This window comes from Eurytemora carolleeae, unplaced genomic scaffold (genome assembly GCF_000591075.1).
Source record: "Eurytemora carolleeae unplaced genomic scaffold, Eaff_2.0 scaffold199, whole genome shotgun sequence".
In the NCBI taxonomy this organism is placed as follows: domain Eukaryota; kingdom Metazoa; phylum Arthropoda; class Copepoda; order Calanoida; family Temoridae; genus Eurytemora; species Eurytemora carolleeae.
In genome coordinates, this window is record NW_019396149.1 from 415,423 (window position 1) to 431,441 (window position 16,019).

Consider the following 16,019-nt stretch of genomic DNA (forward strand, 5'->3'; position numbering starts at 1 on the left):
AAACGCTCAAATCATTTTTGGAGAGAAACCACAATTAGTTTTGAAACAAAAAATATATTTTATTCATTCTTGAAGGATTTTTAGTATATCATTGTGAATCAGACATGTCACTCTTTCATTAATTTCTTTAATTTTATTCAATTATGTCAACAATTGTGTTATAATTAATTATTATTTGTATTTTCAGTATATACAGCCGTAGTACATTTGAATATCCGAGCCGAGTCAACCTTTCCGATCCCAGTTTGTACTGTGTCGCCCGGACATTGGGTAAATAAAGCAGACACTCAATAGGACTAGCCGGTGCAACAAGGTTGACGAGGTCAGACTTTAGGTTGAATTTACTTTTACTAAAGGGTCAGGGCCGGTGCGTGACAACTGATAACTATGTGAACTGAACAAATTAGATAATAATTTTTCAGTTTTTTATCTCCTCTTGCAAAACCTTTATGCAAGGGTAAAATATGCTACTAGGATTCTTGAGCTCGACATCTTATGCAGTACTTTGAAAAGGGCCTAATCATAGACAAATTTAAATAACAGATAGGACACTGGATGTCGTCTTTTCAAAATTTAATTGAATCTCGTTCACAATAACCCTGAGGCAGATGCCCAGAGGAGTTTCGCGCAGTCGGCGTAGAAAAGAGTCTCTCTGTCTTGTAATTCTACGCCGAATGCGCGAAACTCCTCTGGGCTTCTACCTCAGGATTATTGTGAACGAGTTTCATCCAAATCTTGAAAAGCCGACATCTAGAGGGCCTATTAAAAATCCACTATGTATACACCTGGAACATCCCACTTCTAAAAACGTATGCAGGAGCCTGACTGCCTACAAGCCCATCACGTGATCCAACACTGCAAACCTAGAATATTATGAAAATAAAAATAAAAATGAATGGCATAAAGTACAGGGTGTCCCACGAAACATGACAGTAGGTAAAAAGCAAGATGACATTATTGCAATGCTTTAAGTGTATTTGATGCAATTAAAAAGGCACATAGTTTTGCGAGTAACTTATTAAGTGAAAGGAATTGAGTCTTTGCCACTAACTCTGATTTTCTAATCCCTATATCTACTTAACCAAATGTCGTAGACCTTATATATTTCAAAATAATCTAAGTTTGAAATATCAAAAGTTTACACAATCAGGTTGCAAAGATATAGTGATTAGAAAATTTGAGTTTGTGACGAAAGCTCAATTCCTTTGTCTATGCACACTGCAAATGTTTAATTGGAGTATTGAAAATTATAATTTGAGTCTATAAAGTCGTCTTTCTATTTCTGAGTTTTCTGGTTCTTTCTGTAGAATTATGCCTGCCTAAACTTGAATCTGTTACAAAGATCTTGATATTTTATCCCCCCGGCCCCTATTAAAAAAAACATACGATCAAAGAATGAAAAGTACGTATAAAAAATACATATTTTTATTAGATAATTTTTAGTGTTTAGTGTGTGTTTGTAAATTTGTAAAATGGCTTTTTAAATTAGATTAGAAGGTTGATAAGTAATGCACATACAAAATATTAAACTTTTTTTTTAAGTTAAGAAGTTTTAATGTAATAGTTTTAGACTTTTTTCTGATGATCAACCTGGGCAAAATTTTGGTGAATCCAAATTATAATTCCATAAAAAAATATAATACCTCTCTCTCTAACATATTACTGGCAATCTTTATAGATAGTCCGGCATCCTGTAGGATAGCAGAGATAAATACAGCATATACACCTGGCTCCTAGATAGATAGATAGATAGATAGATAGATAGATAGATAGATAGATAGATATATAGATATATAGATAGAGATATAGATAGATAGATAGATAGATAGATATATAGATAGAGAGATAGATAGATTTTTTCTGGTATATATTAACCCACATTATGACACAAAAAGATGGTAAAGGTTTCTTTGATTATATTGATAATGATGGTTTTTGTAGACTATATTGTCCATATTATTTCTATAATTGATATAGTGTATATGATCTAAAAATGATTACAGTGATTAGCTAAATATCCAGAAAATTACGTATAATGAGATAATTTAAAATATTTTTGAGTAAGTCTGTTTTGAAATGAGATTGAACTAGTAAAAGTACCCAGCATTGCCAGTTCATATTGTAAGTAATCGGGCATTGTTTTCAGACATTTAGAGTGAGATATAACGTTTCCAAATTGTATTCTGGACAAGTTTGCTTTTGTTATATTATGCAGTTTTCTTCTTCTCTGAGCAAAGATATTGATCAAAACGATTTTACTAATCGTTTAAAAAATCGTTTTGGTCAATATCTTAGATCAGAGTAAAAATTTAGTTTTTTAGGACTACATAGATCTACGGTTAAGGGACTATATAGTGGACAAATGTTAGATAAATTACAAAAAAAATGCTGTTGACTGAAATAAGGGACTATATGTATATAGTGAATATGACTTGGCCAGGGACTATCAGACACTAAGAAATACAGGAAAAGACACTAGAAGAACAGATTTTTTTTTGACGCTTCGTTCACATGTTTAATTTAATAATGCCGTTCACTTTAAAGATCTTGGAAGTATATTATATAAGAACTTTAAAGATCTTGGAAGTATATTATACAAGAACAAACCATATGGATATTTTAAGAATTTGGTATATTATTGAGCGCAGACCCAACCAAATTAAAAAATGCTGTTTTTTACTTCAAATCCTGAAATTGCAATGTTTAAAAAAAAAAAATTATGTTTATTTTTACAATGTTGTAATTTTCAAGTAAACTTTATTCTTTATATACATTTAAAAATAAAAATCTAATTTAAATAAAAAATTACTTTGTGAAAATCTAGTTTCACTCAGGGGGGGGGGTAATGGACTGCACCCCCGAAACCGACCTTGGTCACAAGAACTACACTCAAGCGTGCTCTATGAAAACAATTACACTCAAAGCGTACTGTCTGACAAAATTTTTTTGAGTATGTACTTAATTTATGACACTTTATGAACTGTTATGTACTTAATTTATGACAGTTTATGAACCGTTATGTACTCTATGACCTAGAATATACCTGAATGACAAATTGATCATTAGCATCATCCCAGGGCAGTTTATTCAGAGCATTGAATCTAAATTTGATTACATTTTTAAACTAGATGTCCGATTATTGTTTACTATGGTTGTTAATCGTTTTCGGAAAAAAACGACCCAATCTTTTTGAATTTTTAGAAAACAAATAACGATCGTTTTTTATAGAAACAATAAGCACTTGTTTTTTATACGATTGTTTAAAAAAACTATCGTTTTTGAATAATTTTTTCATTGATAAATATGTTAATGATCGTTAACGAAACGACGAACTTTTTAACGTTGAAAAAAACGATTGTTTGTCGTCGAATTTCGTCTTATATGACTCCTTCCGATTAACAACGGTACCAAAAAGCTTTGTAAGATCAAGTACTAATAAGAAACAAATGTTATTTTTTTATTGATTATTTTCAATTGTGATCTCACCAAAGAAGTGACTCTCGCATTTTTACTACAGAAAAAAAATAAGAAAATTGTCAAAATATGTTAAAGGGTACATTGAATTCTCCAACTTAGAAGTAAAAACTCCGGGTTTAAAATATTACCGTTCAAATTTCACCAATCCATTTCCAGTCATTGGTGTTAGAGTTGTGCAGTCAACATAAGGTCTATCATCTATAAAAAAATATTTTTTTAATTAAAATTATTTCTGTTCAGACTAGGTTGTGGAAATTTCAGGGCATGACAACTAAATCGTCTTTCGTCAAGGAAATAATTTGGGGTGCCCCCCCCCCCCCCATTATGTGTCAAAGACAAAATTTACAAAGTAATAACATTCAATCATGAACAAATGCCGAATAAAACATGCATTAATTTTTTTTTGTTAAAATACAAGATTAAAAAATTACTCGTTTTTTAAGAACTCTCCTGTAATTGTAATTTAAAAGATTCTAAAAAGCGTGAAACTCAAAACAAAGTAATCAAGTTTTATTGTCATAATTAGTGAGTCCATAATAGGTCCAATATCAGACAAGTTACTTATTTGACTAGTGAGTTCAAAATAGGTCCAATATCAGACAAATTACTTACTTATCATAATAAGTAAGTCCAAAATAGGTCTAATAGCAAACAAATTACTTAATCGTCATAATAAGTGAGTCCATGATAGGCCCAATAGCAAACAAATTATTTACTCGTCATAATAAGTGAGTCCATAATAGGTCCTATAGCAAACAAATTACTTACTCGTCATAATAAGTGAGTCAATAATAGGTCCAATAGCAAACAAATTACTTACTCGTCATAATAAGTGAGTCCATAATAGGTCCAATAGCAAACAAATTACTTACTCGTCATAATAAGTGAGTCCATGATAGGTCCAATATCAGGATGATTAGGATCCAGCTCCTTTCCCCCACCTCCAACCTAATAAAAAAATTTTAAAATATTATATTTTCATAAAAAAAATTGTTACCTTATTTATAATTTCTGCTTTAACCTTGTCTAAATCCTTCTGAGTAGTGAACTCAGTTTTCAGATTTTTAACTAAACAAAAGAAACAAAAGAAACAAAATAAATAAAATAAACATCAAAAACATCAAAAACTGATTCTATAATCCCTATATCTGTACAATCCGATGTCGTAGATCTTAGATATTTCGAACTATAAATTTTGAAAGATTAAATAGTCCAAGCTTGAAATATCAAAGGTCTATACACCTTAAGGTTGCAAAGATATAGGGATTAGAAATATTTGAGTTTGTCGCAAACACTACGTTTTTTTATTATATAAATGTTTGTGCCCAATGAAAGCCGAAACGGCGGAACCGATCGGGCCCATTTTTTTTTGCTTATACAAAATGTAAATAATTTAAAATTACAATAAATATTACCATAATCAAAGTGTTTTTTTAATTTGGTTAGTATATATTAGTACATTTTTAATATGTATTTTTGAAAATTCAAATAAACATTTTAACTATTTTAACTATTTAAAAATTTTTTTTTTGTATTTCTATTCAACACTTGAATGATAATTTTAAACCTAAATCTAATTTTACCCATGGTTTCCAAAGATTTAGAATTATCTTGTATGGCATCTATAGCTTTACTCAGTGTTGTCAGTTTTGAGGTTTCACTACCCATTCCAGGTTTATTATCTGTTTTCTCCAACTTCCCTGCCACGAAAGTATCATTATTATTTTGGTTATCATCATAACCATTATTTCTAAGTGATAGCACAGGATTAGTCGTAGTTTGGGAAATAACTGGAATTGAATTTAAAATTTATGAAAATTAAATACTTCAAAGCTTGTGCACTGAGCAGTGTCAGTAAAGAATTTTTAATTAGACGTTATTAAGGAAAATTACTCCTTTTCTTCCCCAGTTTAAAATTTATATTAGATGTAACTGTATTGTATAGCATTATATAACGTGAGAATCCAACTTTGCATGGAAAATTAATTATACGCAAGTATAAGTATTAAAAAGTAAACCAATTCCTGAATCGGCGAAGGGGTTCATGAGTTATGATCAGACATCAAAATAAACAAACAGAGATTCCTTTTTTCATATATATAGAAGATAAACATACATGATTAAGGGAAAAGAAAAAAAACGGAACTACAAGAAACATTAAAGGCCTGCGATAATTTTTCAACACTGTATTAACCTGGAGAATGGAGTTGTTTTACCTAGCTGGATCCAGATTTTGCTACTGACAGCTTTAAATATACTCCTTAATAGCAAGCCTGGTTAGCTGTTATTAAGTATCCGAACTCATTGGAAAGACGTTAATTCTTTCAATTGAATCTGGTTCTATGTGTAAGCATCAAGGGAGCTCAGAACAGTCAGGTTCTTCTACAACTCTCTCCAGTTTCTTGTAGCTGAACAGAACCCTGTGTGGAATAACATGACAGTACACCTTACTTGGAAAAAAAAGGAAAAAATTGTGGGTTCTATCTCTCTCTCTCTTCCCGCTCCCTCTTGCCAGAAACAAGGAAAATGGAAACATCTGAAGTAGAATCCTGATAGGTTGTGCACCATGCACTATGATACCAGTTTATAATATGCTGATTGCGAGGGAAAGATAGCTGTTATAGACAAGGTCTGAAGCACTGTCCGAGATGAACTTACAAAAATCAAAAATTCTTTTGTTGAAAATATCCACTCCTTGCCTAACCTTTCTTATCCCATTTGTCATTATTATGGGGGAGTTCTGATAAGAGTGTATAATCAGAAATATGTGTCAAAGTGCATTTTTCCCTTGTCTACAAGAGATTAGAATGCGTAGATCTAAAAGAGAAGAACAGAAAACAGATGTATGATCAGAATAAAGAGAAGATACAAAAGAAAAAAAATCATTGCTCTTTTTAAATTTTGTTTTAAAAAATTGAAAATAAATTGTTAAAAATACATCATTAACTAATAAGGATAACCATCAAAATACGACTAATTGAATTTCTTTGCATTCTTGACAAAGATAAAATAATTTAAAAAACTTAAAATTGACACGGAAAATAATTCCCTGTGGACTATAGTAAACCATGGTCAAAGGTAAATCCCTTCCTGCGCAAATTGTTTAGATGCATTTAATGCTAATTTGACTTACCTACTTTTTCACTTAGTTCTTTCATTCCTTTCTCCTGAAGATCAACATTAAAAAATCCAAACCTTCCTTTCCCAGAGCCCGCGATTTAAAAATTACGACTCGGGCCGTAATTTTTAAACCCGACCCGATCTTCGACCCAACTCTGACGACATCTTGTGTCACATAATTGATGGCCGCAAGATCTTCGGCTCGACTTAAGGAGTTAGGCCAAAGAAAATGAAACAAACTTGGTTGGTTTTAGTGGAAAAATAAGGGTCAATGTTGAGTCTTGTTCTCATCAAAACCCGATTTGCGCCAATTTCTACCATGTAAATCCGCCAAATAGAATATTAAACCGGTTCTTTTAACTCAACTCCGTTGAAAATAAGATGCAGCTTGAATCTGAAAGCTCAAGTCTTAAATAATGCCTAACGGCAGCTTAGACCCTAGCCCTATTTTCCCGAATTTTTTAAATCGCGGGATCAGAAATCACTTTAATAGATAGTCATGATTGGAAAAGGCATTTGAAGAAAAAAGATCCCAACCTTCATAAATATTTTTTTATTGTTTTTTTTTGCATAATTTACATAATTACATTTTTTATGTCAATCTTTTTCAAAGAAAATTTGATTTTAGTTTCTATTATTAATGACAATTACGATTATGTATTTAAAGGATATCTGTACAAGTATTTTTGTAGTGTCATGACAAATTTACAATGGTACTTTAAAAACCTTTGTCTGATCAATGATACCTTTGCTTCTTTAATAATGTAAAGTCACTTAAAAATCCGTTCACGGTCCCTTTTAAGAAAACAGTAAATTAAAATATTTTGAATGTTTTCCTGAGAGCTAAATTTATCTTCTAGTTTCTTCTGGGTTTGATTTAAAGTTTTGTTGAGAGAGTCTAAATCTTCTTTGCTCACTTCTAAACAAACATTTATTGTTTTGTATTCAGGTTTTTTATTGGTAAAATATTAATATAATAGCATCCGGGAACCCAGCGCTGCCAAGGATACTAAAATTTACTCACTCCGTTTACCCGCACTTGAACGATTTTACTGGGAAACTAAATTTTCGCTTTCATAGACGACCCACTTAACTTAGAATCTCAACACCAAGCTAAGAACATTCCCGTGGGTTTCCCGAGTTCCCCAATCTAAATCAAGGCAAATCGGTCTAGGGGTTCCTGAGTTATGATCGAACAAACAGACAGACAGGCAAACAATTTACAACTTTATATAAAGATAATCCTATCACCTGTTTTAGTTGTTTTAGGCTTCTCGAGTTTGTCTAAAATGAAAAAAATATCTCATAATTATATAAAAATCTGGCATTAAATGTTCTTATTAATATTTCTTCAATGTTAAAAATGTGTAAACTTTTCTTTTTTCTTTAAATTCATTATTAGGTTTGAAAATATATTTTTAACGAAAACATTTTTCTCGTTTGAAAATATATATTTAAAGGAAGTGACCACTTTCCAAAAGCTTTAATTTTCTCATTCCTTATATATTTGCAACCTGGTTGTGTACACCTTTCATATTTCAAACTTCGACTGTTTCGAAACAAAAGAATAGTATCAAATATCAAAGGTCTGGCACATAACGTTGTTCAATGATATAGAGATTAAAAAATTAAAACTTGTTGCGAGTATTAAGTTCCTTTGGATACCATGTTAATGGTGAACTAGGGTTAAATTGAATTTGAACCAGACCAACCCCTTGTACCGGCCTTAGTGACGTACGGCAAGTACCGGACTGAACCCTTGTACCGGTCTTAGTGACGCATGGCAAGTACCGGACTGAACCCTTGTACCGGCCTTAGTGACGAACGGCAAGTAGCAGACCAACCCCTTGTACCGGCCTTAGTGACGCATGGCAAGTACCGGACCCACCCCCTGTACCGGCATGAGTAACCCACGGCAAGTACCGGACAGACCCTTTGTACCGGCCTTAGTGATGCACGGCAAGTATACCGGACACCCCTTGTACCGGCCATAGTGACGCATGGCAAGTACAGGACTGAACCCTTGTACCGGCCTTAGTGACGCATGGCAAGTACCGGACCCACCCCCTGTACCGGCATGAGCAACCCACGGCAAGTACAGGACAGACCATTTGTACCGGCCTTAGTGATGCACGGCAAGTATACCGGACCTACCCTATCCTATGCCGACTGGGTTTCAACTTTGATCTTTTGCACATAGAGAATAGAATATATGGAGAGGAATTTACTAGAAAAAAGTGTAAAACGGCCATTTTGTTGTACTGTTTCCATACTGCAGGTGTACTTCACATATTTATGCTATATTACCTGTTGGGCCCTGGAATATCATTTTATAGAAAATCTAAAATTATTGTTAAAAGAAAACCAAATTATGAAATAGGCTGGTTTCATAATTAAACAATGATCATTTCACATAGACTCTATGCCTTCTACTTTACAAACGATGATTTTCCGTTATAACTATAAATCAAATGATGTTTTTTTCACCAAATTCATTATAAAGTTTATTTAACAGTTTAAAAAATTCGAAATTGAAATGGATAGTCTAGGGAACGTACTGTATTAATGTACTCTACTGCATATACTTTTTGAACATTTACATGATTTGTACACTTTGAACTCCCTTTCAGGCTGAAAGGGACTGAAAAAATTTATACCGAGAGATTCTTTTAATTCCTCTCTATATAATCTATTCTCTATGCTTTTACAGTACCCAGCCTATCATAAGCATATTAGTGACCTACCCCACTAGCTTAGTTTAGTGTTAGATACCATTATTTACCTATCTTAGCAGATACTTCCTTCAGACTGATTTTAACCTGTGAAACCTGGGTTTCCAGATTACTCTGCTTACCCTCACATCCTGATAGACCAGCCTGAAATAGAAGTTGGAGTTAAAATAATATTAGTAATAGTAAAAATGATAATAATGACGAACAATTTGTTTGATATGTGAAACAGTATGTTGAATGTTTAATATGTTGCACAATATGTTTGATATGTTGAACAGTATGTTCCATACATTGATCAGTATGTTTGATATGTTGAACAATATGTTTAATATGTTGAACAATGTGTTTAATATGTGAAACAATATGTTTGATATGTTGAACAATATGTTTAATATGTAGAAAAATATGTTTGATATATTGACCAATATTATTGATTTATTGAACAATATGTTTGATGTGTTGAACAATTTGTTTGATATACTGAACAATATGTTTGATATGTTAAACAATATGTTTGAAATGTTGAATAATATGTTTCATACTATAAACGGTTTAATCAAATAAAATGCACTTAACTAGAATTTATTACCATGATTATTCGATATCAATTTTAATCATTGTAAATTGAAAAATACTCACCGATTGTTCTTAATCAAAAGAAGAAAAAAAGACGATAATTATTCCTCAGCTTTTTTAAATGAAGTTAAATATCGTAAAAAATGTTCCTTGACTTATTTATTGACGCCATTTTATTTTTAAGATTTGAAATGGAAAAAAAATAACAGTTTTGTTCACCTTAATTTCCTTGTTCAATTTCTCGATTTCTTTTTTTAGATCTGAACTGTTTTCGCCTTGTTTACTCCCTACATCAAAATATTAAGAAATATTCCAATTAATTCTGTTTTTTTTCTACTGACAATATTTAAAAATAGTATTGATGTCATTCAAATTATTTTTTCCTTGTTTGATGTCATTCTGAATGGATTCAATTTGCTTGTTTGTCACAATAAGACTATCCTCCTCCTTTTTCATTCTCTTTTCCAAATCTTGAATCTTTTTCACTTGTATCTCCATTGTCTCAGTCTTTTTTTCCACACCCTGTAAAATAAAAGAGTTGAAGGGAGATACAAAGATGTTACTTTGGGTTTGGTTACGCCATTTCACAGCTGCTAGATGGATGTATGGCCGCAGTGCCCAGCCCCCTATTACTGTAGTTTCAGTAGAAGTAAATATATTTATATAATATTTATATTTACCGATGTAAGGATTCATCTCTAATTGGATAGAAAAATAGATGATACTACCATGTGTGTACACTTCTCGAAACAGTCGCAATCGTATAAAAGCAGTTTATGATAAGTGTACACACACATCTCTCTGTACTCGGCAATTACACAAATGTTTAGCAAAGTTTTAAACTAAATATTACTCGGTAAAAAGTTACTTTTGCAAAAAGAAAGTTTTAAACTCTTACTGCAGAAAAAATGTTGATTTGAATGTTTTTAGAGATTCAAAATTTCCATAGAAAAATTAATATTTGCCAAAATCAGGTTGAAAATTTACAAGGATTATGAAATAATAATTGTAATTAGTAGTCTACAAAAATGCTTCACATGAACTGCAGGAAATACAAGTACAAAAATTAAATTTCTCGACAAAAATATAAAAATTTTTTCAGTCTCTGGAAAAAAAATAATTTTCCTAAAAACTTCTTTTATAGATGAATAATATTGACATCAATTTCTTCTTCTTTCATGCTGGGGGTTTCTCTTTTCAAATACTGAATATTCATGCATTCTTCGACTTCGAACAATAAGATAAAAATGTAAGAAGATTACAATTACCTGGATTTTAGACCCCGTGTCTGTATTTATTTTTGATAAGTCATCTTGTATCTTCTGCTGTTTTGTTTCACAACGTGTTATTCTAGCAAATACAGAGTTTTTTCTTTTGTAAAAAATGTAAAAAGTATAATTGGTTTTTCTCTTCAGAGCCCGCGATTTAAAAACTTCGGCTCGAGCCGTAATTCCTTAAACCCGAATTTAAGACCCAATCTTCGACCCAACTATGACGACAGCTTGTGTCACGTGATTGACAGCTGCGAGATCTTAGGCTTGACTTAAGGACTTAAGCCCAATGAAAATAAAACCGACCTTGGTTGGTTTTAGTGGAGAATAAGGCTCAACGTTGGGTCTTCTTCTCATCAAAACCCGGAATGCGCCAATTCCAACTATGAAAATCCTCCAAATACAAAATTAAACCGGTTTTATGAACTAAACTCTGTTGAAAATTAGATGCAACTTAAATCCGAAAGCCCGAGCCGTAAATAAGGCTCAACAACAGCTTAAACCCGAGTCGTATTTTCTTGAATTTTTTAAATCGCCGGCTCAGAACAGAAAGCTGTTTAGAATATGTCTATAGAATATGTCTATAACCATACGGAATACAAATACAGAGTTATTCCTATGTCTTCAGAGAAAATGGAAGGGACTATTAATGAAATTCTAGCTGAACTTAAGCCCCAAAAAACTCGTATCCCTTTGACTGACCAAGAAATTCTTTAAAATGAAGACTACTGTAAACAGTGTCCGCAGTCTTTTTCAAGGGACTTGTAGCGTAATTTCAAGCGATTTTACTGAAAAAATGGCCTTGCCCGATTCCCACCAGTACCCTTGAAAGCTGTGTTTGATCAAGTATGAATTATATATATTAATGTTTAAAATTTTGAAATAGAATTATTTTCAACTGTAGTGGTTTCCTAAAATAGGTGTCAATGGTGCCATTGTGAATCCGACACGAAGGATTTACCTTGTGTTAAATTCATCCTTGGTTTTCTTAATTGAATTCTCTAGGACGGTATTAAGTTCATCTTTACTCTGCTGGATTTTGGTTTCTAAATCTGAAAATAAAAATATCTCAAAATTCTATTTTGTAATTGAATATGTTTGAATTTTAGATCAAATAAAATTTTAAAGTATCAATTACCTTTACTATTAAAAGCTGGTTTGCTTTTGGAAGAAGCTTCTAATTTTGTATCAAAACCTACAATACATATATAAAATAGATGTTGTATGTTTGTAATAAAAATACAATTCTATTACCTTTTAATTCAGTTGATACATTTGAAATCTTCAAATTGAGTTCATCTGTGACTTTCTTCTGTTTGGTTTCAAACTCTCCAACTTTTTTACTCATAAAGTCCAAACAATCTGCAACTTTCTTTTCCAAACCGGTTTCACTCTCCGCCATTTTTTTTTCAAAACCGGTTTTACAATCCTCAACAGATTTCGTAGACTTTTTCTCAGCTTCATCTATTCTCTTATCACAGGCCTAAAAATGGTTGGTCTTTCTTTTCTAAAAGAAAACATGTTTTTATATCATACACTATGTTTTGAAAAAATATTTACTTTGATATCAGTTGCAGCCTTTCTTATATCAGCCTTCATAGAGCTAATATCACTGTCAGCCACGCCAGAACCTAAAAATATCAAATTTAATAATATGATATTAATATAAATTAGACTCTATGTTTCAAGCTGGCTTTTTGCTTTAATGGTGTTTAATTCCTTTAAAAATCATTCAGATGTAAACAAAAATGTTTGCGAAAATTTTAATTTTAAGATGGACAAAGAAAATTGGTGGCTTGACAGAAAAAGAATCTAAAGGCTAAAATTTGTTTGTACTAGACAAAATTAGCGTTTAGTGCCCTTTAAAGTTAAGGTACATATTTCTGGTACATAAGGTATTTTCTTAAGGTATATATTTCTGGTACATAAGGTACATATTTACTTTAGGTACATATTTCTGGTACATAAGGTACATATTACATAAAAAGAAAAATAACGTATTAACCATTAATAAGTCAAAAAAAACAACACTATATATAGACACATTACATTAGACTAATTAGACAAAGTAAGAGCTAACATGAATTAGTGAATACATAAACATATAAAATATTCAAAAGGAGTCGGAAAGTAAAAAAAACATAAACAAATACTCAGCATAGCCTTCATGTTTATTATATTATATATATGGTTTCTCTTTTTCTGAATGGTGACGTAGGGTTTCCAACGAAATTTTCGCGAAATTCGTTCATTTTTGTTCAAAGATTTTGCGAATTTTGATGTACTTTCGACGAAATTTTCGACCTCATTTTCGTTCGATAAAAAATCTATTTGTTTTTTCGTCAAGAAGATTTTTGGATTTCAAACTGTAAATGTGTCGCACATTTTTAAGTTATTTAATAGATAAGGTAAACTAGCAAATAATCAATAATTTCTTAATATATTATTATAAAAATAGTATGTATGAAAATTGATAAAATAAATTGTCTATCAATGATTTTACATTTTCAGTGTTTAGTGTTGTATCTGAAGTTTCGCACTACTGTTGATACTTTATTTAACCCAATCACATTCACGGCTAGGGGGTAGTTTTCCACCCCCTCCCTTGTTGTTTTTTTCTAAATAACTTACTAACGCATAGCATTTGAATGCTGATACTTTTTCACAAAAGAGATTGAACGAAAATTTGGAAACCCTAGTGGTGAGTTAAAAACATTAGAAGTACAAATTGTTATGTGTTATGTTTTCATTTTATTTCCAAATTTAACAACAACTTCTTATTAAATTATTTTAGAAAAATTATTTTTAAAACGAATACTTAACACACAAACTTTAGTTTTTTTTATTACTTTTTTAATCATTTAATAAATCATTCAAAACTCACAGTTTAAATAATTAGATCTGATGCATCAGATTTTAAAAGTTTATGTCAATTAATCAGTTACTTTTAAATTTTGATAAATGCGCCAAATTTACCTTGAGAATTTAATACCTCGACCATGTTATGAAGAGTGTTCATATCTTTCTCAAGTCCTTTCACAGTTTTACTAAAAAACAGGTTATTCATACTCAATTGTTCTAATCCCGATATCTCTGCAACCTGATGTCATAGGCCTTCGATATTTCTATGAAATATACTTAAGGCCGGTTGAATCGTCAAATTTTTAAATTTCAAAGGTTTGCACTATCAGGTTGTTCAGATGTAGGGATTAGAAAATAAAAAATTGTAATCGAAAATTTGTCGATGATTAAAAATATGCTTGTTATTCAATGTTGTAACAATTGTTTGATAACTATAATATATATATATATTTCCAAGTAATTGATTGAGATAATTTGTATTTAAGATAAGTTTAATCATATAATTGATTAGTTGCATGTGTGCTTGATCCCAAATTACTTCTCTAATTACAGAAATGTATATATCAATATCAGATAATTGAAGTATTTAAAGGACAAAGGTTAACAATTATCATCCAACCCCTTCCCCCCTCCATTAAATAAAAACATTAAATTTATACAACATCTATATTACACTTTTATGATTTTTTTTCTAATTTACCATTAGCTTGAGAACCCAGCATTGCCCGGGGTACTTTATAGTTATTTTCGCCGTTTACCCGCGCTTGATCGCAAGTTAAGATTTTAGCTATTATCCCCTATAGAATTAGGGCCACTTCACTCTAAGCTAAGAAGTCTCCCAATCAAAATTTGAGACAAATTGGTCCAGGAGTTCCTGAGTTATGAACGAATATAGAAACAAACAAACAGAGATTACTACTTTATATATATAGATTTAGCTATATAAAGATAAAGGATAAAGATAAAGGATTTAAAGATTTAAATATTTTCAATTTTAGTATATCTAAAAACATTGTGACTCGGGAATGTCCTTTATTCAATAGAGTCACACTTGCAAGTACAAGAACCTTCTCTAAATGTATATGTTTATACCAACCATAATATTTTACCTAAATCCTGCCAGTTCAGATTTTACATTGGCTGAATCCTTCTTCATAGTGGAGTCAATATACTTGATCTCGGTAGAAACCCCTTTCATTTCCTTTCCAACCTTCTCAATATCAGACCTTAATATTAAACATATTATGCATAAAAAGGAGGGGGGGGGGACAATTTAGGAGGCACCCCCATGTAAATGAAAACTATGGTTGAGCCCCCCCCCCCCTCCCTGTTCAAACTCCTGTATATATAAGCATCTGTATGTTTTAACGTCATAAATTGTAAAAATCACAAAACTAAAGGGTGTCTCCATCTGTCTCCATAAACATGAAAATATATTAAGAATGACAAGTAAGATATAAAAATAAATTATTTGAGGTTCCAAAAATCTTTGTTTTCTCATTATTGACGGAAATAGTTAGTGTTGACAATTTCGTTTTTCTTTTTCACATTAAATTTTGAGAATTTCCAAAATGTGGTCTGCAATGTTTGTATCTTCAAGATTGATGGAATGAAATTTAAAGCACGCCACAAATCCAAATTTTCTAATCCCTAAGTCTAATGAACCTGGTTTTGAATACCTTTGATATTTCAAATTATATGTGAGTGATACAGTTTTTGTTTAACAACTGTTAAGTTGAAAAAGTGAACTTAAGTTTGAGTGTTCTCTAGAGTAAGCTGTTTTTACAGAAGAGGGTGGGAACCTTCCCTCTCCCTACATTGCACCTTCAACCAAAATAAAAGTTATCCTGTTTACAGAAGAGGGTGGGAACCTTCCCTCTCCCTACATTGCACCTTCAACCAAAATAAAAGTTATCCTGTTTACTTCGCACAGAAAATTGAGTCATTTAGAAAAGCATTTAAATAAGTTTTTTCGAACGAA

General features: G+C 31.4%; 1 protein-coding gene across 1 annotated transcript in view; it reads right to left on the reverse strand.

Moving 5' to 3' along the window:
• Nucleotides 1-773: 773 nt before the first annotated feature.
• LOC111696511 (rho-associated protein kinase 2) overlaps nucleotides 774-16,019 on the reverse strand; it is a 38,781-nt gene continuing 23,535 nt past the window's right edge. The window contains exons 18-37 of the mRNA XM_023466121.1: nucleotides 15,148-15,264; nucleotides 14,153-14,223; nucleotides 12,737-12,807; nucleotides 12,431-12,659; nucleotides 12,315-12,371; nucleotides 12,138-12,228; nucleotides 11,174-11,255; nucleotides 10,289-10,427; nucleotides 10,125-10,192; nucleotides 9,380-9,473; nucleotides 7,849-7,881; nucleotides 7,434-7,516; nucleotides 6,611-6,644; nucleotides 5,061-5,177; nucleotides 4,475-4,545; nucleotides 4,350-4,425; nucleotides 3,606-3,675; nucleotides 3,044-3,101; nucleotides 1,644-1,733; nucleotides 774-863 (exon numbers count right to left, since the gene is read on the reverse strand). Of these exons, the coding sequence (XP_023321889.1) occupies nucleotides 774-863; nucleotides 1,644-1,733; nucleotides 3,044-3,101; nucleotides 3,606-3,675; nucleotides 4,350-4,425; nucleotides 4,475-4,545; nucleotides 5,061-5,177; nucleotides 6,611-6,644; nucleotides 7,434-7,516; nucleotides 7,849-7,881; nucleotides 9,380-9,473; nucleotides 10,125-10,192; nucleotides 10,289-10,427; nucleotides 11,174-11,255; nucleotides 12,138-12,228; nucleotides 12,315-12,371; nucleotides 12,431-12,659; nucleotides 12,737-12,807; nucleotides 14,153-14,223; nucleotides 15,148-15,264 (1,741 nt within the window). The remainder of the gene's footprint in view (nucleotides 864-1,643; nucleotides 1,734-3,043; nucleotides 3,102-3,605; nucleotides 3,676-4,349; nucleotides 4,426-4,474; nucleotides 4,546-5,060; nucleotides 5,178-6,610; nucleotides 6,645-7,433; nucleotides 7,517-7,848; nucleotides 7,882-9,379; nucleotides 9,474-10,124; nucleotides 10,193-10,288; nucleotides 10,428-11,173; nucleotides 11,256-12,137; nucleotides 12,229-12,314; nucleotides 12,372-12,430; nucleotides 12,660-12,736; nucleotides 12,808-14,152; nucleotides 14,224-15,147; nucleotides 15,265-16,019) is intronic.